Source organism: Homalodisca vitripennis, unplaced genomic scaffold (assembly GCF_021130785.1).
Source record: "Homalodisca vitripennis isolate AUS2020 unplaced genomic scaffold, UT_GWSS_2.1 ScUCBcl_2298;HRSCAF=6907, whole genome shotgun sequence".
Classification (NCBI taxonomy): Eukaryota; Metazoa; Arthropoda; class Insecta; order Hemiptera; family Cicadellidae; genus Homalodisca; species Homalodisca vitripennis.
The window spans coordinates 25,361-50,409 of record NW_025778447.1 but is presented as its reverse complement, the minus strand read 5'-3'; the positions used below and the strand labels follow the sequence as shown (position 1 = coordinate 50,409).

At 33.6% G+C, this 25,049-nt stretch overlaps 1 protein-coding gene across 1 annotated transcript in view; it reads left to right on the top strand.

The window, feature by feature from the left end:
* The first annotated feature begins 4,282 nt into the window (after positions 1-4,282).
* The window catches only part of LOC124371961 (mitotic spindle assembly checkpoint protein MAD1-like), a 29,078-nt gene continuing 8,311 nt past the window's right edge, over positions 4,283-25,049 (top strand). The window contains exons 1-8 of the mRNA XM_046830329.1: positions 4,283-4,710; positions 11,988-12,160; positions 14,319-14,486; positions 15,895-16,101; positions 17,788-17,918; positions 19,258-19,527; positions 21,363-21,507; positions 23,429-23,609. Of these exons, the coding sequence (XP_046686285.1) occupies positions 4,425-4,710; positions 11,988-12,160; positions 14,319-14,486; positions 15,895-16,101; positions 17,788-17,918; positions 19,258-19,527; positions 21,363-21,507; positions 23,429-23,609 (1,561 nt within the window). The 5' untranslated portion in view covers positions 4,283-4,424. The remainder of the gene's footprint in view (positions 4,711-11,987; positions 12,161-14,318; positions 14,487-15,894; positions 16,102-17,787; positions 17,919-19,257; positions 19,528-21,362; positions 21,508-23,428; positions 23,610-25,049) is intronic.

The window sequence follows — 25,049 nt, the reverse complement described above, 5'->3', positions numbered from 1 at the left end:
CATAAAAAATTGGGTAGATGGTTGCTTCCTAATGGATCATTACTTACCACCCATTCTTCTAGCAAAGCATGAAGGTTGGGAGTGGCGAAGGTGAGGTCAATGGTGGGATGCCTGATGGTACATAGTTGGTACAGTGGTGTGTTTATTATTATTTAATAGTATGAATTGAGATTGGTTGTATTCATTAAATATTCTACATCCCCTGTTGTTTGCTTGCGTGGCATTCCAGTATGGGTGGTGAGCATTAAAATCACCACACAGCAAGGTATAACCTGTGTCCTTACTGAAGAGTTGATTGTGCCAGAGAATATTGTTTATCTTCTTATTAGTACAGTATATATTATAAATATTAATAGGCCTATTGTAATTATTCACCTGTATAGCCTGAATTTGGGTTGTGCTATCATTATGTTCTAAGATGATGTTTGTAGGAGATTGTATTGTGAATAATAAAGCAGTGCCACCATATCCATCCAATCTATCAAGATGGCATATTGTGTAATTATTATCGATAGAATATCATCCTTTTGTAACCAGGTCTCTTGTATAACACCAATGTGTATTTCTTTTTTTTGCAAACATTTGCATTATCTCTGGCCATTTAGGCTTAGAGATCTAGCGTTCCATTGTATTAAGTTAAGTTTACTTACTGCCATTTTTTTTATGTGGCGATTTAATCGAGTGTTTGTTTACTATTTGATGAGTTTTCCTAAGTTAGGTTTTGGTATTGTTAGTTAATGAGCACGTCTTTGTTTTGAACAGTTGAATCACTGTTCTAAAAACTTACTATAATTTCATCAACTTGTTTAAGACTTGTTATTGTGCTTGAATTAAGCTTACCTCTTATTTCCTCGAGTTTTGTTTTTCAGGAGTGATGAAAGATGTGATCTTTCTTGTGCGCTGGAGTCTGTCTACCTGAACCGGCTTGGTGGAGGGTTGTTTTTGATCTATCAACCGTAGATCTAGGCGTATGCATGACATTAATCCTATTAGGTCTAATACTGTTAGGTGTATTGACCTTAAATTCTCTAGCAGGGGGTTGGTAGTTGCAGGTGTTTGGTTCTCTGGATTGACAACAGAGGTGTGTATTTGTTGCTTACAGTTATCTGGCTACTTGGAGTTAGAGGCTTTGGAGGATGGCAAGCATGGGTAGGATTCATCATCAGCTAGGTCCAATGAGCGGCCTGTGTATAGGATAAACTTTTTGTATATTTTACCTGTTTTTTTGTAGGTGATGGGAAAAAAATTGTGAGGAAATGTGATAGCTTTCCTTCATGATACTCATTCTGTCTTTTATTATTTTTTGTCGTACGTATTCGGGGCAGAATTTAGAATTGCTGCTGTGTTGTGCACCGCAATGTATACATTTACGAGGTGTTTGACATGGCTCTGTATGGAAAGGGCCTGCACAGTCCCTACAGATTCTATCTCTATTGCAAGGGGAACTTGCCACGTGTTCCATATGCAAAACATCTATAACATTGTTTTACACGAATCATGTAAGGGTCTACCTTCATGCGAACAAAATTCAAATATATATGGTTAGGAAGTTTCTCAGATTCAAATGTAAATTTTAATAAAATGAGTGTTAATGAGTTGTTCATTAACTCGTCGTCTGATCCTCTCAGCATGTATGATGGGATAGTTGGATGATGCCTCTTGCATTATTTCCTGTTTCACTTACCTCCGGTTCAGCGTACACGACGCCTATGGTATGAACTCTAATGGAGGGTACAAATACATTATATTCTAATAGATGTTGCGAGTTAACTAGGTTATTTGCTGCCGTAAAGTTAGTACACACAATGGATAAGTTTTTTACCTGCACGTGAGATGTGTTCAATATCTGTGTAGTGCTGTTTTAGTATTTTGCCAATAGTAAATGGATTCATTTTATTTCTTTTCTTGTCTTGTACAATAATCTCAAAGGGTCCAGTATTTTCAGGTTTATAGAGTCGTTGTATATGTGGTTTTTTGTGTTGTTGCATGTTGTGATCAACAGAAGTTTTTGAGTTGTCATTGTTTTCTTTTTCAAGTTTCTATAAATTTTCTTTTATTTTCATTGTCATTTTGAAAAGTGTAGTTATGTTCACTGGTTATTATGGATGCAATCGCCTGATTTGTCTCCATGTCGCTCAATTGAGCGTCAGTGGCTGAACCCGTCGACATGACAGGTCCAGCCTGAACAGATTTCGTTATGAACTATTGAAATTTGTATGAGATGTATTTGAATAATATGTGAGAATAAAAGAATAAAACCAATGCTCACTATGTTACGTATTAGTAAATACTGGTAGGAAAACTTGGTATGGCTGGTAAGTATGAGCAGAAGTTTAACCTATAATCATCGAACTATGCAAGCACTTCAGCAACCAGAACTCGAATAATTAGTAAAGTTAATTCACCGTCTTATTAGTGACGTGTAAACTGTATAATAATAACGTTCTTTATGTAGCACAATGTTATTGTAGCACAAATTCCTTGTGTTTGAAGTACTATGTAAACAAAATACCTAAATTCACGTTTACAGACATGACGTATTATTGCCACTTATACAAATTTAATGAATGTGACAACTAAGGTTAAACCAAGTTTTTTAAGCGACGAGAGTGAGGTGTGCAACTATTGATCAATCTTATACTGACTGTTTCCCCAAATTGTTACAAAAAGCTTTCTGTGACCAAATTGGTGGCATACCTAGAAAATAATAACCTCCCATGTGGTTGCCGCTATGGGTTCAAAAGAATATGTCAACAAAATTGGATCTCGCTAATTTAATGAACGATTTTATTAACACAGTAAATGATGGTGAAGGGTAACGTATGCAGATATGAGCAAGAGTTTTGACTTTTTTATGCAAATTTTACAGTGTAGTGTCAAATACACTGCCTTTTCCTAAGTTAGCTCATACATGAGCAACTGAATTTGAAAGTATGTATACATTCAAATTTAATACCATCAAATCAAATTTCAACTAAGATCGATTTGGGCTACCTCATGTTTCTAATTCACATTAATCCACAAAGCTAATCTGGAAAATAAATTGGTTTGTGTATTCAGATGACAGGACTGCGTTTTCAACAAATTCACAAATTGGAATACACCTGAAATTATCGTCTTTGTGAAGGTGAATTATTTGTTCTAATAGTTTTAGTTAAAACACTATAACTGAGCCCAAACAAAACACATTTAATTTCTATTCGACCAAAAAATTAAGAATTTAAAATATTTTCAGAAATCAGATGTTTTTGTAGAGGAATAAACCTAATGGCTGACTTTCCAGTGCTGAGATATGGGGATGGTTTTTAACCTAAGTAAACAGTTAACGAAAATTGAGGATAAACGCTTACTTCAGAATTTCAAAAATTAAATTGCTATAATCTCTTGAAAAGAATGTAACCTGTGTTTAATCAAGTCTCGCATTCACTACTCCATGATTCAGTGGGGCGCCGTTTCATTAAACATTTGTACAGAAATTATATACTATTTTCAATATAAAAGAAAATGAATCACTGTAATGTTGGTTACTCTCCATTAATGATACGTTTTAGACTATTTTTAGGACATTAAATATTTTTACTGTACCTAGCTTGTACATTAGAAAAATCGTTTTATATTCAGCTTTATTAACACCTGAAATATACTGAAATATAACAATATGAAAATACTAACCATAGCTATGAAATCAGATTAATAGTTGACCTTTCTCGAAAGTCACAAAACAAATATAATTTTACAAGGCTTAAAATGAGCAGCTTCTTTAATTAGAAATATGACCCAAGAAAACCTTCTCTGATTCGAAAGAGAATTGAAAACTTTTATAATCTATTACTCTTCTATTCGTTATTAGAATACCTAAAAACAACCAAATAACATACTATGGCCCTTCCTTTACCATAATATACATACTCAGATGGATTAAAATTGGTTTAATGTACAGCGTTTAATTGATGGGCATACAGACGACTACACCCTCGAGAGTCAATTAAAGTTGCGCCAAGGCCAAAATAAGTACACAAGATCATTACCAATTAAACTACATCGTAAGAAATAACATGTAAACAATATGATGCAGTGTGTATAAATGCTATTATATTACAATACATTTAAAGGATCCTTATATTGATTACAGTGCAAGGGTGAATCCTTTGATGTATATTATTTTTAAGGAATTTAGCAATATCTTTTTTTTATACTCAAATAGTGTACTCCCATTATCATAGACGGTATGGCAGTTGGTATTTCTGTTTCATTTTTGCAGGTTTGCTGATTCTGGTCTGGTGAATTGGCTGAGTTTGAATTGAAGTTTGAATGAATCGGGGTGAGGTTAGGAAATGTTAACGACGCTGTTGTAGTAGCTCCAGGCTAGTCATAGTAGAAAATTGTTCTTTTTCACTTTTAGTAGACAAATTGATTGAAAACTCATGGATATGAATCGTAGTGAGGATAAAGACCCTACTTGCATCATAAAAATGTTGGACGAATTTCGATCTAATCCTGCATCAACTCGAAGAACAATAATGGGAGGAAGGCCCATGTTTCCTTTTGGAATACAACCTCCAAGTACTACGAAACCAACCAAACTTAATTTTGACGATTCTTTCTCTCAAAGTCAAAATGATAGCGGACCCTCAAAAAGGTTAAAACTTGGAGATGATTCTGTTGATTCTTCAATTGATTCCTCAAAAGTTAGTGAGTCTTCTGTTATGGGTAAGTAGCCAACTGTGATCTACCTATTTTGTTAGTTTTCTAATGAGTGTAATATGCATACTGGATGGTTTTTTTTTGATCGCGTAATATAAAGATTTTTACTATATCGAATAACAACTCTTATTGTTATTGGTAATTGTATATAGCATATTGATTTAAAGGTCAAACTGACAATGGATATTCAATTGATTACGGAGATCAATAAGCGGACCTGGTTTTTTATATTGAAATTGGCAAACGATATTGGGTAGGGTACGATAAGCGGACCCGGTTTTTATATTGAAATTGGCAAATGATATTAGGCCTACTTGGGAATTTCATTTGTTAATAGTGGCGACACTGTCTAGCGTCAGCTGCCCGCCTGAACAGTACCTTCCTCCCTCCCCCTCCTCAGCACGCATGCAGTTTTTTGTTCAGTTTCAGCGTGGCGTTCTTCCTATATTGACTGATATTGAAAAACGTGCCGGTCTCAGTGACCAATGGTTTCGGTGTTGAGGTTCGAGGTCTGTCATACCGGAGGTTTCGGTTGTGTGTGCTTTGTGTTTTTGTTATTACGGTAATTATCATATTAACGGCCGGAGCGGAAAAATACGAGTTTTGCGTTATTAACTTATTGGAATCGTCCTATAGAATAAAAAAAGTATAACATTTGATGGGGTGGAAATGAGAAATAACGAAGTTCTAGAACATAAAAAATTAAATAACTTTTCAGTAATATCTCCATGTTCTACATCCACGTCTAGCGTCACGTGACCTTTTGTGACCAATGACCATGATTCAACCTCGTGATGACGTCATCGGTTGCGCCGCCATCTTTGCAAACGTAAATGAAAAATAATACAGAAATGAGCAGAATTTTGATCAAAATGAACAATGTTTTTCTTAATTTCGAGCAACAAATTAATTACTTGTTATCGAAATGAGACGAGTGCCTCCGGCCATCAGCGCGGGATTCGGCTGCCCCGCGCTGATGTCAATTAACCCTTTTAGGACCGCGCGTTTTCAGATTTTCTATGCCTAAAAGACCGCCTTGTATTTTTAAAAAGTGTAAGGGTTGTAGTGCAAAAAATTGTATATTCCAAAGTAGTGGAGATATTTCAATAATTTTTTTAACAATTTTTTCTGAATGAAGTGACTAACAATAAGAAAATAGGTTTTTACTTTGTGCAAATCAAAAAAGGTTTGTTAACACCTATAAATAAAAAAAGTTTTTTGAAAAAAAAATTTGTTTAGTTTACAGGAATTTTGTGTAATCTAAAAAAATATAACAGTCCACACATATAGATACATGTATTTACAAGTTATTGCTTAGGAGATTGCAACTTATTTCAATACTTTTCTTCAATAAATGGCTGAGATACGAGGAAAAAATAATAATAACGGTAAAAATTAGAAAATAGATAGAAGCAGAAAAAGATAACAACGACAGAGAACAGGCCAATTAAGCAGTAATGAAACAATATTTTTTGTCTCTAACTCAGTTATTTCATGGTCTTATTAAGTTTGAAAGTTCATGAGAACTATTCTAAAACTTACTCATACTAAAAAACTAAAAATAAAATTATTTTGCACAAGAAGAAATGTTACAGAACTGCTGACAAGTCTAACAAACATGTTTGGTGAGGCACACTCCATGCAAGCCTTTATTACATTTGACACAGGCAGTTCTGGATCTCTTCATCTTGTCTTTTAGTCATTTTGAAGCACGATAATCGTCTAAAACACAATGAACAAAACGTAAACGAACTCGGCAGGCCGCGTCAGTCAGCTGGCGCTGGCGATCGCGTGTTGGTCGCGGCTGAGAGCTAGTGCTACCAACTGCGCAATTTATCATTTCCCACTCCTCCGTGGATTAAAATTTTACTAAATTCAAAGACGATTGTGAGTGTAGAAACTATCAATAGATGTGGAGTCAAAATTTGGTTGAATCAAAGTTATTAATTATTTTCTTATACCCATAAAACCAAACTACTGATAAATCGTTAGTTGGTATTTTTAGCCTAAAAGACAAACTAACGATATATCGTTAGTTGGTCCTAAAAGGGTTAAAGAAAAACATCCCTCGAGATAGTACCTATCAGTAAAATATAAAATTCTAGAAGGGCTGATCAGAAATATAAATTGAAATATAATGCAAAGGCAATTATGTAAAGTTAAAAAACTTAATAAATCATGAAAAACTCAAATATAAATATATAGATGGATTTAACAGAGAACACTTACCATTAGTGTGTTGGCGGATATAGCTGAGCAGCAGCAACAAAAAAGTGGATTTTTAAAAATTGCAACATTTAAAACTTCTTTTCTTACTAATTTTTCTAATTTTCCTATCGCAACGAAACAAAAAGTCTCCAGGTTTAAAAATAACACGCGACTGCACGACGAACAAATACACTCATTAATAAAAATTCCATGTTCAATTAAAAAGGAAATAATTTCGTTTTGGTTAAAACGTAAACTCTTTACGTGCCCTACTAAACACTCCGACACACACAATTCACTAGGGTTGGTCGAACTAGTGGATGGTTGATTCACCCACTGAACACGATATCTTGTGAAGAACTGACTCTGCCCCCGAGAACTCAGATAACAGATACGTTATCAGGCTGCTATCAGTCCCGGCCGCAGATAATATTCAAGTAAACAGATTATCCAGACACAGCACACAAACTGAACATTAAAACATTAGAAACTTTACCACTTATCAATATACCCCCTAAAATCATGTTATTTGTCATTTGCACCCCCTAGTACTATATATATTTTTTGTTCAGGAGGGTGAGCAGAATACGTTGGTAACGTCAAATTCGTGATTTGCCGCCCCGGCCTTTTATCTTACAGCTACGGTTATTACTATTTTACAATGATCCGGTTCTGGTATTTACTTGTTGCTAAATATAAATGTGTCTAAGTACTTGTATACATTATTAGATTTCTGAACGTTTATTTAGAAAGTGATAAAGTACAATGGATCATTCAAATCGACGACCAAAAAACTTGGATCCACGTGATCCAAATTTTAGTGATTACATCGGCAGGCTCCTTCGTGGTAACCATTCAGGAGATTCCGAAGATGACAGCAGTGTAGTAGATGACTCAGATGCGGACCCAGATTTTGATCTCACTGACTGAAGATGTTGTAATTGAAGAATCAAGTTCAGGAGAAGAGGAACAGGATAATGATCTACTAGAAGTTCCTAGAAACGGGCCAGTTGTAGTGGAGAATATGTTCTAAGTGAACGATGAACAAGATACATACTATTTAGAAAGAACAATCAAAACACAACTTGGTGTTCCCAAATGCATGGAATAGCAAAGAGCCTCCAAGAAATGTTAGAACTCCCACTAGAAATATAATTAGAACATTGCCAGGAATAAAAGGACGAGCAAGGACTCTAGGTAATCAGCCTACAAAGGAAGAGGTATGGAATATTTTATTTGATACTAGTATTATACATACAATTGTAACAAATACCAACAAGCTAGCAAGTGTGAGATCAAAGTTGTCTCAACAGACCAAACAAAACAACTATAGGGATACCGATGTTGAAGAAATAAATGCCCTTATAGGCTTGCACATATTGTCTTCCATTTTCAGATTCAATGATGAACAAATACCATCATTGTTCACTAAAGGTCCTTTTAGCCGCCTATATACAGTGCCACCATGTCGGTAAAACTGTATGAAATCCTCCTAATGTGCCTCAGATTTGATGACGCAGCAACACGTGATCAGAGGAAAATAACAGATGAGACAGCAGCCATTTCTGAAATATTTCAAACATTTATTTCTAATATCAAAAGTGTATATTCAGCTTCGTCTAATGTCACTATTGATGAAATGCTTGTGCCATTCCGAGGAAGGTGTGGCTTCCGTGTATATATGCCACAGAAGCCAAAGAAATATGGACTAAAAATCATGTGTTTGTGTGACTCGAAAACTTCTTATCTTCTAAATGCTTACATTTACACTGGTAAGAGTAGTGACTCATTAGGTCTCAGTGAAAGAGAAAAGTCACTCAGTATTCCTTCACAGTCTGTGATTCGATTGGTTCATCCTATTGTTACTAGTAACAGAAATGTCATCGGCGATAACTGGTTTTCATCGATAGAAGTTGTAGATGAACTTGCAAAGAGACAGCTAACCTATGTTGGAACCATGAGAAAAAATAAAAGACAAATCCCAGAAGATTTCCTACAACATCCTGAAAGACCAGTTATGTCTTCCCTTTATGGTTTTAGGGAAAATATGACACTTCTCAGCTTTGTTCCAAAAAAGAACAGAGCCGTTTTACTAGTATCTTCAATGCACCACACCATTGAGACTAATGAAGAAAAGGGAAAGCCAGAAATGATCTGCTACTACAATAGCACAAAATGTGGTGTCAATTTACTGGACATGAAATGTGCCATATTCACCACAGGTAGAAAGACCAGGCGATGGCCCTTGGCGATTTTCTACAGAATGCTAAATATCGGCACTGTCAATAGCTTCATTTTGTACATGAGCTACAGAGATACACCTGTAATGACTCGCTTTGAATTTGTCAAAGAACTAGGATACAGACTGATTGTTCCCCACCTTCAGAAGAGACTAGCTACACCGAGTCTTCAAAGAGATGTAAGAGAAGCTATAAAGAAGACTTTGGGGGATGACCTGCCACGTGAGCATCGAGAGAGAGACGTCCAAGGAGAAGAGGACCCCAGTGATCGCCTTGAGAAGAGAAAGACTTGTTCAACGTGCCCTTCTGCCAAAAAACGAAAAACTGCTTACAAGTGCATTAAGTGTAACAAGGCGATATGCCTTGAGTGTAGTAGAAAAGTATGTGTAAGCTGCTCGAAAGAACTTGTTTAAAAGTTTCTATATTAAAATGTTCTTTTACATACATTTATTTTTATTTTGACAATAAACTTATACATTAAGATTTTTAAAATGCTGTGGTATCATTTAAAAAAACCTTCAGTGCAAATTTACTTTTATTATTAACATACACATACGATATAGAAGCTAAATTATTTAAAGAGGTCTCACAGACCGGAGGTTTCGGTAAACGTTTGACAGCCAGGGTTTCGGTATAAGTGTTAATCATAACCATCGATATGGGGTCAGTCCATTTCAAATCACCCAATAAAAATAAAATTTGTTGCTCAACATTTTTAATTTGCCTAATTTTTTTATTATGAGTTCCCTATGGGTAGACAATCACAAAACACTATTTGAAAAAATTTTACAAGCCATAGTTTTTTCCTGGTGGCCATTTTTAAAATGGCGGTTTTGCAGATTTTAGTAAAATACGCGGTTTGCGAAAAGTTTAATTGCCAAGCTATTTTTAAAGATATCAGAATAATCCAAAAACCAGTGTGTTCAGCATAAAATGAACTTCAATTTGACATTATAATAATGTTTCTTTTGTGCAAGAAAGTCAGTCAAACTTGTTATGCAAAATCTCGGAAGAAAATGATCAATTGTTACTTTTTAAGACCATAAAAGTTTAAGAAGGAAAAGAGACTCACTACTAATATTTTATTTCTTGTTGAAAACTAATATAACTAACTACTGAAAAAGTTTTAGCCCTGAGAATGCTCTCCTTTTTTTTCTAGAGCTTTTCAAAAATGGCCGAAAGCCTAATAATGTCAATTTTCTAGGGTTAATAACTAAAAAGGGACTGAATGAAAATAAATGAAAATTTTACAGAATGTTCTTTATACAAATAGGAATATCTCATAAAAAAATTATGACTGAGACTTAACTACATTTAGAGATATACAGCATCGAATTTCAGTTAAAAGCGCTACCCTTTTTCTGGCTTGTGTGGTACCAAGTTAGCAAACAAGGGCTTGTTTAAATCATTATGTTAACAATAAACTTATATTTAATGCTCAAAACATTATATTCCTTATTTAAACCTATAACCAATTGATACTGATTAATTATTTTGAACAATAAATTTAATCTATATTAACAACTGTAAACATTTTCAAATAATACACGTAATCTTAGTATTATTATATACGATTACGTGTGTATATATATATATATATATATAAAAAATAATAATAATTATTATACATACACGCAATAATTTATCATTACGTGTGTATAGTTATAAACAATTCAATAATTATGACATGAACCTTATGAATTGAGGCTCATCATGATTTATGAGTTTTCCTGTTTGATCGATCTCGGTCTGGTTCGTTTATTATTTATGTAATTTCTTATTTATTTATGAGTTTTCCTATATTCCTACATACTAATATTTTAATTTAAAACATATGATTGATATTTAGGACTATATTTCTATATCAATTGATAGTCTAGGATTTGAGATGCGAACATTAGGTACTGTATCGATGATTACATTCTTTGATATAAAAAAACCGGGTCTTCTTATTGTACCCTACCCACGATATTACCTAATCATAACCATCGATATAACCAATCGATACTGATTAATTATTTTGAACAATTAACTTAATCTATATCAACAGCTGAAAACACTTTCAAATAGTAATCGTATTGTTATTATATATAGAATTGCGTGTATATATAACAATAATTATTATTATAATTATACATACACATAACAATATATAGTTACATGTGTAGCCTATAATTACAAACAATTAAATAATTATGATGTAACCCATACGAATTTTGGCTCATAATTATTTATATGTTTTCCTGTTTTATCTATTTCGTTTTGGTTCGTTTATTATTTATAAGTTTTCCTATATACTCATATTTTAATTTAAAACATATGATTGTTATTTAGGACTATAGATACTTTTATATCAATTGATAGTCTAGGATTCGAGATGCGAATATTAGGTATTGATGATTATATTCTTCAATATAAAAAAACCGGGTCTGGGAGCTTCTTGTTAGAAGCTCCTTTTAAATTCATTCTAATGTGACCTTTAATATATTTTATAATTAATTTTGTAAACGTCCAGAAAAACAGACAGTTTAAGTGTAGATTCCCAAAGTTCAGTTTTCAAGATGTTGGCAGTGAAAGGGTTAACTTTTATGACCAAATTTTCTGTACGTTAGATCAGGTTAGAAATAAGTGTGCATTTATAAAATGTTGCATTAGATTTCTGAAGCTCAAAGATATTTTTTAGCAACATTGTTGAATACTTGAAAACTGACAATAAACATTGTCAACATAAAACTTACTTCCTGAACCACCCTAAAGTGTTATGATACGGTCTGACATTAAAATTTTTGATTTCTGTTTGACATACTGTCCTAATTGGATGATTGTTTTAAATAGCCTCTCCTTGGGAAACACGGCGTTTGAAAGCTGAGTTGACAGAGGCCAGAGCACAAATTGCCTCTCTGGAGACAAGATTTAGTCAGGTTCACTCTCTTCGCAAAGAAACAGAGCTTGTTTTTGAACAAGAAAAAAATGCCCTTCAAAAACAAATAGAAAGGGATAGGATCAAGGTGAGTGAACACTAGCCCAGTAACCTGTAATTTGGAACATGTATTAAGTTTCAGAAATAAGTTTTCAAATACTTACACTTAATGGTTTAATATAAAATGTTGAAGGACCTATCTATACAGTGTTGACTACGAACATTGTTCAGTTCAAGTGATTGTTGTATGTCAGATTACAAGAGAATAGAAATAGTTATCATATAGATTTGTTGCATTTGCTCCCATAGACGGTTAAACAATAAAAACGCAATAAAGAAATGCATAGCAATGTCTATCTCATTGGGCGCATGGCATGATTTACGAAATCTCGTTGTACAGTGGCGATTTGTATCTGCCGATTTTGTAACATGGTATCAACATAAGTGTGCAAAGAGTTTGTATTCATTCAATACAAAAAAATCAAATAATCACTTTAACCGTTATTTACGAGATAGAATATTGGTGGTTCATTAATAGGATATCAATTAATAGGTTTGAATATTAATAAAATATTATTATAATTAGGAAGTTATATTTGTATAAATAGGATTGTTGCACATACACTTTAGGATCCATAATTACTTGTTATGTTGTGTATAGTGTGGTATTGATTTAACCTGCTATGTTTTACCAAATGACATTCACATAAAGAGCACAACAAATTTCTAGTTTTATTTTCAATATTTTTATTTGTTATTTTAAAGAAAATTGCATATTAAACTTTTTTAATGTTCAAACTGCTTGACCCAAGAACTGGCAACTAAATTACTTCTATTGGCAGGCCACTTTTCCAGGTTTTGCAATGGCATTTTATAAACATATAAAAAATAGTAAAAATTATTTGATTATGCATTATTTTATATAACTTTTTTCCATTAAAATCTGTATTTTTTACTATGCATACTTTTATAAGTAAAATTTGTTTTTTTTTTATTTGAAGCTTTGTTATATTTTTTGTTTTGTTTTAGGGGGTGGGACCATATCTACATAAGTGGTATATTTGTACTAAATCAAAATTCCAAAATATAAAAATTATAAGAATTTTGAATACATTTTTATTTTTATATTGATAAAACTTGCAACAGAGAATTCTTTTATGAAAATCGACATTATCCTGGTAAAATACTATATTACAGCAATAATATTTTTTCCTTACATGAAACGGTATTATATCACATCAAGAGTCAGCAGTAACATATAATTTGTCGATAACAATTACAAGTACAAAATTATGTAACACAACTTACCATATTTATGAATCCGGAAATGTTTTTTTTTATTTTTTTTTTTATGTCAAACTTTCTTTGTACCTCCAAAGTTGGAGGCAATGTTCAAATTTTCTTCTCATTTGATACAACAAAATTTTATTTATCCACAAAACACATTCTGTATTGTAAACACATATTCGTAATTGTTATAAAAACAGTTTTTATAACAAAAATGTTCAGTTATAAACCTAGTTTCAGTTGGGGCACTGAGATCTTACACTAGGCCTAATCAGATTCACCACCACTTTTATGGTCTACTGGTTCACTGTCTAACAACTCTGTTATATCACTAGATTGATATAAATAGTTCCTATCTATTTCAAATGCATATAATGTTGGTAAAATTCAACATATAAAATTAAACAAACTTGACACTTCTAGCCAAGGCCTACATAGATTACGAATATTGGGTTATTTTGAAACAAAACACTATTTGTTTCACTACATCATTACAAAAATGAAAATTAAATATAATATTCTTCTTTTCTCCGACTTATATCAAAGATAAAAAAGTACTGACATTCTTACTAATTTATACATTTATTTTTCCGCTTTCGAATGCTACCATTGGTTTTATCGAAAAGCATTATAATTACTTCATAAAATGCCTTTTTCATGGAGATGTTTGACCGTCGCAGCAACGATGTCACCAATTACTGGCTTAAATTCAGAAAGTGGTTTTAATCATGAGGGGTATCATATAAAATGAGAGTATTTAAAAAATTGTATTTCCTTCAGTATCAAAAATTGAAGCTGAAGACAATTTCAACTTTTTTAGAGTTTTTGTTCTGAAAAATCATTATCGGACTATTCTGAATATTGTTGAATTGTTGAGCAGTATGAATAATGTGCTAGAAAAAGTACTAACCATTGATTTTATACTTCAACTAATCACTCTTGATATGGCTTTTGTGTAGATCCATGAACTAGAACATCGGCTGAAAACTATTCGTAAGCGAGATGCTGAGGCACGTGAGGAGTTGGAAAAGTTGCGGAACTCACAGAAACAAGAAAAATATGTTTCAGATGATAGATGTGAGAAACTACAGCTTGACAATGCTCAGTTGCAGGACAAACTGGCAGAGGTTAGTAAGCCCTTCAACATTTATCTCTATGTCATTAAGTGGTATATCAATTCAAAAACTGAACCACAAAACAGAAAGAATAAACAACTTGCCAAAATAAACAACTACTTGCTAAAGACTTGTAACTAATACTTTGAAAGTAACAAAATAAAGACAGAACATGGTTTTAGAATGTTTTATAATATAAAACTCTTTCTCTTCAAAACACCTGGTTGTAGAAGTTTTCTGAAATTTGAGCTAGGTTTGGCTAATTGTTTGATGATCAAGCGAGAAGCTGGATTTCCCATCAAGAGAGGTTTTAATCATATCTAGACAAGCCTTTAACAGATCTGTTTTGAGAGAAGGTCAGCAGAGAATGATGGTATGGTTTAAAAAAAAAATACCTATTAAAACCCAGCTCTATTGAAAACTCTGAATTACATCTAGATTTTGATATCTGGATTCAGAAATACTGCATTTATGACTTACTTGAGTTTGTTTTCTTAAAAATTGTCACATAGTTTTTTCGGACTAAGTAACTAACCTAAGACAACTATTTCAATATCCTTTCAGCAGTTTAAACATGATTTGAACACTAGACTTGCATTTAATTGTGTATGGTTTTTCGAGTAAGCTTAAGGCAAATTAAGAATTTTGTAATTATATTGAACCATTAAGACAGTTCCAGTTCTTTCATAATTTTACCACTATTGAGCCGTCTATTTCTCCCATATCAGTTTACTGTAGATTCTGTATCTATATGCAACTAGAACTACAATTAATTGGCATCTCAAGTTCTTAACTTTTAATAATTTTCTAAAAAACGTTTTAATCTTATAATTATTATCTTATGTTTTTAGCTAATATGAAAACTTATTTCTTGAAGAGAGGATAATTGATTTTAGAATACAGCCTCTACACTAAATTAAGATGAGTTTTTCATTTTGTTATTTACAGGAGTAATAATAAATATCGAGAGTGTAAAAGAAACATACTAGTAAATCCATGACTGGAAAAATAACATTTTGAAGAGTACTTGTAATTGTTATTAAAAAACACACAAAAAAAACAATAGCAGTGCTGAGAAATGGGTTTCCACAGAAAATACGTTATAATTATATGAAACTTGAATGAGATAACATAAAATATATAATGATGGGTGCATAAAGAGAATTGCCCATGCAACTCCAACACAGAACTCTTAAATCTCCAACTGCAGAACAGTTACGGATAGTCCATATGTGTCGCATCTCTTAAAACTAGCATAGATGTGTAACAAAAGTATATTTCATTAAGTATTGCTCTAACATACGGCTAGTTGATATGAAACCAACAAGAGTCTGTGATATTTATGCCAATCAAAATATTAAGTAAATCTTTTAAAATTAATCTATAAGTGATGCAGTCCTTGATGGTGCTGTCTGACTAGCTGGAGAGCAGTAGCCGAGACAAGTTGGAGGCGGTAGAGCGTCAGTTAGCCCGAGTGGAAGCGGAGGCTGCCGGAGTAAGAGCAGAGCTGGCAGAGGCTCGAAAACTAGCAGAGGAACTGACAACGGAACTCCGTGACAGACGGAGGGAGCTGCGGCAGTGGGAGACCGACAAGTCTAAGCTGCTCGTGGCTACTCAGCGTATCAAGGTCAGAATACTGGACGAAATTGAGAAAGAGATTTAATTTTCAAGCTGTTTTGTTTGACACTCCAAGTGGCAGGGTTGGATATTTCCAACCTAACATAACTATATTTGATATATAAATCAAAACAAGTGTATTAACCCTATAAGTGGCGGTCATTTGTGGTCTCAGTGGCAGGCCGTTTTTGGGCAAATTGCCGTGATCGTTAAACTTATTTTTAGAAAATATTATCTAAGTGATAACCTAACAACATTATATATTTTTGTTTTCCTTATGAACTATAGAATAAGAATAAATATAATATTTGGTGCCTTACTATTATTTTCAGATTAATATCATTGTATATGTGTAAAAAAAGTTTTTTAGAAAAAATAATTTTTAAGTTCTACTGTCCGTCACTTTGAAACTACTCGAGCTACAAAATAATGTCAAATTCACAGAATATACACAATTTTATTCTAAACAAATTACTTCTTATACATTGTTTTCTATTTACAAGAACAAAAAAGTTAGATGGGAAAAACTAAATCTATGTATAAACTGGTTTTTTTTTTACTCTCGAGTCACTAGATGGGGCTTGTCTTTTCCTCCCAGTAGTGTAGGGCCTATAATAGTATAATACTGGCTTAGTTTGTCATAGCACAGTATATTTCGTAAATATAAAACAGGAATTGTCTTATCGCAAACCCCTCCCCATCCTCAGACAGAGGTCAAAGTCGAGCGATCTAGTAGATAACGTGACTACAGATTCTCGCCGCCCGTTCAGCTGGTGCGCCGCATTCTTGTACTTTTCGTGCCGAAGTGTCTGTCGAGTGTGTCGCTTTGTTGTACTTCCGTGTTTTACTGTGTGTGTAATAGATTAGTGATGGGTGACACAATGAGAATTTGGGTTTTACCCCGGAGCGAAGAGGAGGCCATTCGTTTTTTACAAGATCATGACTAGTTGCCTACATCTAAAATATGCGTTGCGGTCGGCAATTGCTGCTGAAGGCGGAAATCCACTAGACTCACTCATCCTTGATATTGCTGCTTTCTGGGCGTCACAGGAAACCCATTAACAATGAATAATCATTGTAAGTTTGTAATTGAAGAGTTGCTTTTTCGTTGTATAATGTTTTTTTTTCTATAAATTTATTTGTTTGTGTTCCTCATACTGGTGTAGTCGGTATAATCCCAAAGTACCCCAACATTTTCCATGACGAACGAATAACCTAAACATTTACCGGTAACACAAACGTGATAAACAATAATATACTGACAATAACAGTACGCAAAGTCACCAAAAAAAGCAGTGACGAGACGAGTAGACAGCTGTTCTCTCGTCTGCCGCCAGGTCAAACGAAAACCGTCGGAATCATTTAAGCCAGCAAACATTAGTAACATGAATACACACTATACTATATGATATGTATAGGAAATTTCATGGAGAATACTATAGTTCAAACTAGGCCTAAAAATAATGGACGGTTGCGGAGCAACGGCCTTAAATGTGAAGCGATGGCTGTGACGGCGATTGCCACTTCGCGGCGGCGTGAATCATACGTCTCAGACGGCGCTTGCCACTTAGAGGGTTAAAATAATATAAAAACTTATAAATATACATACCATGTACATGTACATATACATTGTACATTAGCAAATATCTAGTATCTTCAAATGATTAAGATTAATGTGAAGTGGTGGTTATTTCAGGAGTTGGAGTATGAGAAAGAGTCTCACCAAGAGGCTTATAATCTGGCACAGGCTCAGCAGAACAAGCTGCTTAGGATCTCAGAACTTGAGCGGGAAATTAGTCTGCTCAAGGAGGATAATAAAAATCTGAGGTTAGTACAAGTACAAATCTGTGACATGACTATGGATTATTGAATATTGTAAATGTCCTATGATCATACTTCCTACTCACACTTATCTTTGACAAAATTATAAATCTATTATGCACAAACACTATCACATTATTGGTATTACTTGTCAATTTAACTCTCCAACTGATGACCGACGGCACAGACGTTTATCAATACCGCTTGTGAACTGATAAAAAGACGGTCAGCTTTCCGCTATTATTACGTGAAAATCGTTTTAAGTTCTAAAGAAATAACTTGCACCAGGCGAATCCTCTACTCATAAACATAAATTTATTTTATATAGTTTATATTCGTAATATTACTTGTTATCAGCTGATATCAATCCAGATCTTCAAATCTCCATAAGAACAGTGTTAAACCTCAAATACTCTCAATTTTATTTTTAGTTGTAGAATTGTGGAAGATGCCTTATTTTAAGCGGGGGAACGGTTGTCAGCTGCTAGCCATCCATCTGAAGTCCTTTTTGAAATTGGGGTAAAGTTTGAAACTGTGTTATGAATAGGAACTCGTTTAAATTCATAAATATATTCTGTAAAAGGTTATTTATTTAGTGTCAATACTAATGAATTGTTAAAAATATGGTTATTTATTAATTCTAATGGTTTCTAATTTTTATTCAAAATAGAGTTTCCATATTGTATTATTTAAATGTACAGTCTGTCCCACAAAGAGATTTACACATCTAAGCTTTTATGATCATTTTGAACTTTTCACAATTTCAATTTGAATGCCAACAATGGTGTGTACATTTAACTACTCTCTCATGTTTACGTTATCAAAGAGGAATTTCAGTGGATACTTCAGAGATATTTTTAAGAGCGTACAAATCATTTGTTTATTGTTGTGTCTGTGGATGGATTTTAGATTGAATACATTAATTTTACAATCAATTTTTTATTGGTATTGCTTGTCCTTCAGAGGCCAGTGAAAATATGTTAACACATTATTATTTACTTTTGTGCATGTATATATACTATCATAAATTTATTTGTGTATTAATTGTAATTATTGTTATACACTAATGATCTTCCTGTAGCAGTAAATTACTAGATAAAAGCAAATGTCTGTACTGAAGTCACCTTATTCAATGTTGTCATGAAAGAAATACCATTAAAACTGTAAAATTGGTATTCACCAGATCAAGCATAAAATGTAACCAGTCTGTCAATCCTTCTTATTTTGAACAAAAAGAAAGTCTTCTAGTTTTCCTAGCTATCTTCCTAAATTTTTAATGAATCGTAACTGTTTATTTACGGAAGTTAAGTCATGTCATCAAGTTGGTGCTTTTGTTGTGTTACAGACAAGCGACCACCAACACCGTCTACTTGGAAGGGCTTGTGGAGGACCTGCGCACCAAGCTGCGGCAACTGGAGGAGCGTGAGCGAGAGTGCGTGAGTCTGCGTGTGGAGGTAGGCGTAGCCCAAGGGCGGCTGAATGAGTGGGAGGGACTGGCCCGTTCTGTGATGGGGTCCGCTCCACTGCATGGCCCACTCGCTTTACGCCGCTGTATAGAGACATTGCAGCAACGTGAGCTGACTCTGTCACAAGAGAAGGCGCAAGCAGAGAGCGTGTAAGTCACATACTTTGTGACATACAGGTGTATTATAGGATGCCTGCTATGTGACCTAAAACATGAAAAATACATTGTATTTAAATTTAGCCTGAAAATTCCTGGAGTTTTCTACAAAACTCTCAAAATTTTTATTATTAGCTTACTTCTTGTTCTTAGCAAAATTAAACCTGTGTGATTAGAACATAAATTTGTGGTGCATAATATGCTATGTTAACATCAGCCAGTCATAATAGTTGCCTAAAAGGTAGTATTTATATAACTTGAAACAACATTTTACCAGAAAGATATACCTCCAACATGTAGATAAAAACCCTCTTTGGAACGAATATTAGTTCCCTACTAGTGTGTTCTACTGTAGGGTCTTTGTAATTTGGGAAACAAGGTAAAATAGCTATATCTCAAATATAGTTTTCAATTTAATAGTTAATTAAAATACAGTATTAATGTTCAAAATAAATGGTGATACATCAATTACAGGGTTTCCACAAAAGAACTGCAGGGTTTTGAGGTTAAAGATTTTTATCAAACCAGAAACTTAATTTAATGTGTTTTCATTTTAAAAGTAATATAACCAAGACTTTTTTACAACAGTAAACTTCAATGTGGGGACATCTCTACCATAATTGCATTGAAAGTTCCTCTGAACCGTAACAATTAAACTAGTTTCTACAAGCCAACACATTGTGCCTTTTATCGAGGCGTTACCATTGCACTACACTAACTGAGTGAGTGTCTGCTAAGGTATTTTCAAAGTCAACAATCAGCAGTACTGCCAACTACTATTTATGAAAATCTCAAACCATTGTTCGACAACAATGATTGCTCGCATGGAAACCCAGATATGCTGGCCAGGATATGGGGAGAGCTAGAATATTATTTTGATGTATGCTGTGTCACTAATAGGGTCCACATTGAAATGTACTGAATTGTAAAATAATGTTGGTTATATTACCTTTAAAATTATGTATAACACATTAAATTAAGTTTGTAATTTGATTATAATATTTAACCTCAAAACCCCGGAGTTCTTTTGTGTAAACCCTGTATATAAAACTTCCAATATATAAAAAGTTATATAATAATTTGTTTATATTTATTCAATATCAAATTTTGATCAAATATTCGTGATAATTGTTTGTAGATAGATAAAAAGGGAATTATCATGATTTTATCATAAATATTTTGACTTGAAGTTCGCAAATTCCATATCTATGATTGTGTATCATATATATTCACGGATGATGGCAGATTAACAGTAAACAAATGATTGATTACTGAAAATAGTTTTCCTCGTATTTTATGAGTAAGAAGCTGTAGATAGATAACCAAAGTAGTGTATTGTGGTTTTATTTGACTTGCAGTTCATGTTAGTACATCAATGTTTATCTGATGTGTGTATGCATGAATGTCAGCTGTTCACAAGAACTTATTTTCTTTGTTTAAAGTTTGTTATTGATGATGGATGGTTTGAAAGGATAGATAGTTGGAGTTCGAAAATTTGCCATTGTTGTATGTTATGAAATGTTAAGCACTACGTTTTGAGAATTGAAATCTACCCTCTTCCTAAGCTGTACTTAACTTTATACACAAACATGTACTTAAAACCTACAATATGCAGCAATGAACTGCGACTAAAATAAATGGAATCATATCCAACAACAGCTGGAAGCCTATATGGAAGAAAATGCTGGCAGGCGGTATCACTGCATTGAAGTCAAGAACACACGTCACACCAGCACAAGCTATAGTAGAACACTGCAACATGTTTTTATATACACATAACTTTTACACAATTTGTTAAATAATAGTGTTATTGTGCTTCTAAATTTCAGACTGAAAAGCCTCAAAGAAGTTCACAATGAAAAACTAAAACAGCTACAAGAAGCCAATGATCAGCTTGCTAACACAAAGAAAAATTTGGAACTGCAATCCACCAAGATTCGCAGGCTACGAAAACAGATCACTCTTATCACTTGGGTAAGTGAACTTTCTAATATCTATAATTAAAAAATGAAAATCACATGCAATAAAAACATTTAACACAAGTAAAAGATTACCGTAGTTTAAATGTAATGTGAATTCGACCATTGTATTCGGTTTTGAAACATCTAGTTCTAGGTTAAGCAGAGATATCATTTAAATTGATTTCATGTGGAAAATAGTGCGTGTGTGTGCGCGCGCACACGTTTATATATATATATTTTATGGTATTTTCACAATATTAAATTAATTGTAAATACAGCTTATGGATTATCTGCTTTGTGGAGGCATATTAACCCATTGCGGATCGTGAAAACGGCGCGCGCGGGCCTTAGAGTACGAATTAATCCGTATTACAACGCAGCACCCCGCAGTGTTTGCACGCCTACCTGCCTGCTTAGCGCGCTCGCTAATTATACATGTTTTGTTTGTTTATGTTATATAAACATTATACAGATCATATTAGACAAGTATATTATACTAGAAGTATATTCAAGTATATTCATAAATATCCTCGGAAGCACTACTTTGAGCGTTTTTATTGATATTGAAATGATGTTGAAATAGAGTTTCCACATCCGGTGGTGTCCCAGGAACAATGTCTGAAATAGTCTGAACATCTGAATCATGGTCACTAGCCCGCTCGTCACTGTCAACATTAGTATCCGCGTAATTATGAAAACGTGGACAAATACGCGTGATAGAACCGTCTCCATCCTCAATAACACTATCGATATCACTTTCAACACTTCCACTTTCTAATAATAGTCTATCTAATTCAGATGATCGTAAATTGTCACCCATTTTATTTACGTACACGCACACGAGGCAAAGGAAAATCGAACGCCACGACTGTACGCCTCAGACAAACAATTTGTCGCAAATAATAACATTATTGACCGATAACGAGGGGAGTATTTGTGGACGAGTACCAGAGATAAGATAGGAAGCCAGTCCAGGAAAACTGACTATAAATATCTCCGAGGATTATAACAGCGATAAGCGTTCAAAACAAATGAGTCATCCGTATCACGTTATCCGCGTGAGGGTCACGTCATTGTGCTTTTGGTCAACGCCTCGCTCCGCGTCACCCTCACGTCGTTGATCCGCAATGGGTTAAACAGTTGTACATACAAAATATATTACATTGAGTTTTAAACCCTTAAAATATCTAGAAAATATGAAAGTGATTTAATTTGTTTTTTACTAATTACTGTAACTTATTGAAAATAATAATGATTGGAAGTGACCCCAGAAGGGACCAAAACACTGGTTGCAACAAGAGATAGTTTACTAGTAATCACGATAATTTGCACATAATTACAATTATTAAATAAATGAAGTATATAAAAAGGATCAATCAGGTACTTAATTCCAACAAGTGAGGATAAGATAAGGAGCAGGAAACAAGAGCATTGTATATAACAGAAAAAATAATGTGTATCACATCACAGGATAAGTTCAGAGTTGCTTGGCAGTAGGCTGAATTGAACAAAGAGAATAACAGGGAAAGATGCAAGTAGAAAGGTGTACTGGCTACAGCCTACATAGACTGGGAGCAAGGAAGAAGTTGCAACGGACTATACTAAAGCACGTCTACCACATTCAGCAGCAGGAGAACCATTAATTGTTGCCAGTTCTCAACTGCTCTGGTGACCAGCATTGATTGTTTTACTTTCTGAGTATTTGGTTATATTGGAAATATTACCTATTAATACTATCTGCCTATTTAATGTATGACAAATACTATTATTTTATATACTTATAGAGGCCAACGCTTTTTATTACGTTTGATGGAAACTGGACCATACCAGATGTTTTAAGTAATACCTGTTCAACATTGTCAACAATGCAGATAAGTCCATTGTTATGAATGTGAGGATTGGTGTTCATTCATAACCACTGTAAATTGTGACAGGAACGAGATGATCTGCGCAGCCTGGTGGACTCGTGCCAGAAAGAGGTGACTATGACTGGAGTCTCACTGGAGTCCCAGCCCAACTCCAGGCTGGAGGCTTTAGAGAAGCTGGTGTCTGGGTACCAGCAACGCATGTTACAGTTGGAGTCAGATCCTAGTCTAGCCATCATGGATGTGGAAGGTTAGTAGAACTCTTCTCTGAAATTATGGTCATGATCCATGACTGGAGTCTCACTGGAGTCCCAGCCCAACTCCAGGCTGGAGGCTTTAGAGAAGCTGGTGTCTGGGTATCAGCAACGCATGTTACAGTTGGAGTCAGATCCTAGTCTAGCAATCATGGATGTGTAAGGTTAGTAGAACTCTTCTCTGAAATTATGGTCATGATCTATTTTGCACTTTTGTCTTTTCAGCAATGATTGGCCAATTCTAAAAAGATTTGATTTCTTCCGATTCTAAAATTTTGTTTTAACTTACAGATACAGATTCCTATATAAATAATAACTAAATATTATTTTTAACTAATACATAAATAGTGTTAGTAACTAAATAATTAGATGGAATGGGAAGAGCAGACTTACCTTTACCAGATTGGAAGGATATTTCTCTTCGTCTTCATAAAGTGCATTCTTTTTAATGTCTCAATGGAGAAGAAGAGAAATATCCTTACAATCTGTTATCGGTATGCCTGCTTTTTGTATCATATCTAAATTAACATTAAAAAACTTGGCTTTTCGCCCTCTTTAATTATAGATAGTAGCTAAGAATATAATGCACTGGATAATTTTGTTTTGTTACAATAAAAACAAAGAGTGGCCAGACAAAAATGTTTAAATACTCTTGGTCATGATAACATATATGTATGTTCTATACTATATGTACTTTTGTGTAAACATTATTATTATAAATATTACAGACATAAAATTATTGTTAATTGAAGCTATACATTTCTCAAAGATATTGTAATAAAGAGTTTCTGATCCCTCCCTTCCTCCCCCATTTCATAAACATTATTTTTTTAAATACAGTAATTACTTTTTTTATATATAAAATTTACCGTACAAGAAATTGACTATAACACGTTTTAACTATTGACAATTTGCGTACTGCCAATAAGAATAGAATTAGTTGAAGATTTGATGTGCAGCTTCAACAAACTTTCCATGCCTATTTTAAGCACTTTTATTAATTATTTTGTAATAAAATACGTTGGAAATATTGGTATCAGAATCAAGTGGAAAGGGAATCAGGAAACCTTTACACTGCTAAGAGTTGTAATTGTAATGTCAAGTATCGATATCGACCTAACCCTAGTTATTGGAATTTTTATTTCCTTTCAGTTTTTTGGGCTTTTAAGAACACATCATTGTTTGTTATTATTCACACTGATGAAATTTTCTTCTCATTTCCAGTCTTTATTTTATTTATTTATTTATTTATTTATTTATTTACGGCAATACACCATTTTACATAGAAATTGTACAACTGAAAACAACAAAGAAGAAGGCTGCTGCACAGAAAAGACATTAATAACAATCAAAAGAATGTGCAAGGACTAATAAATACAATTATGAATAACAGCTGTTATGACAACAATCATAGATAACAATAGTAAATAATAATA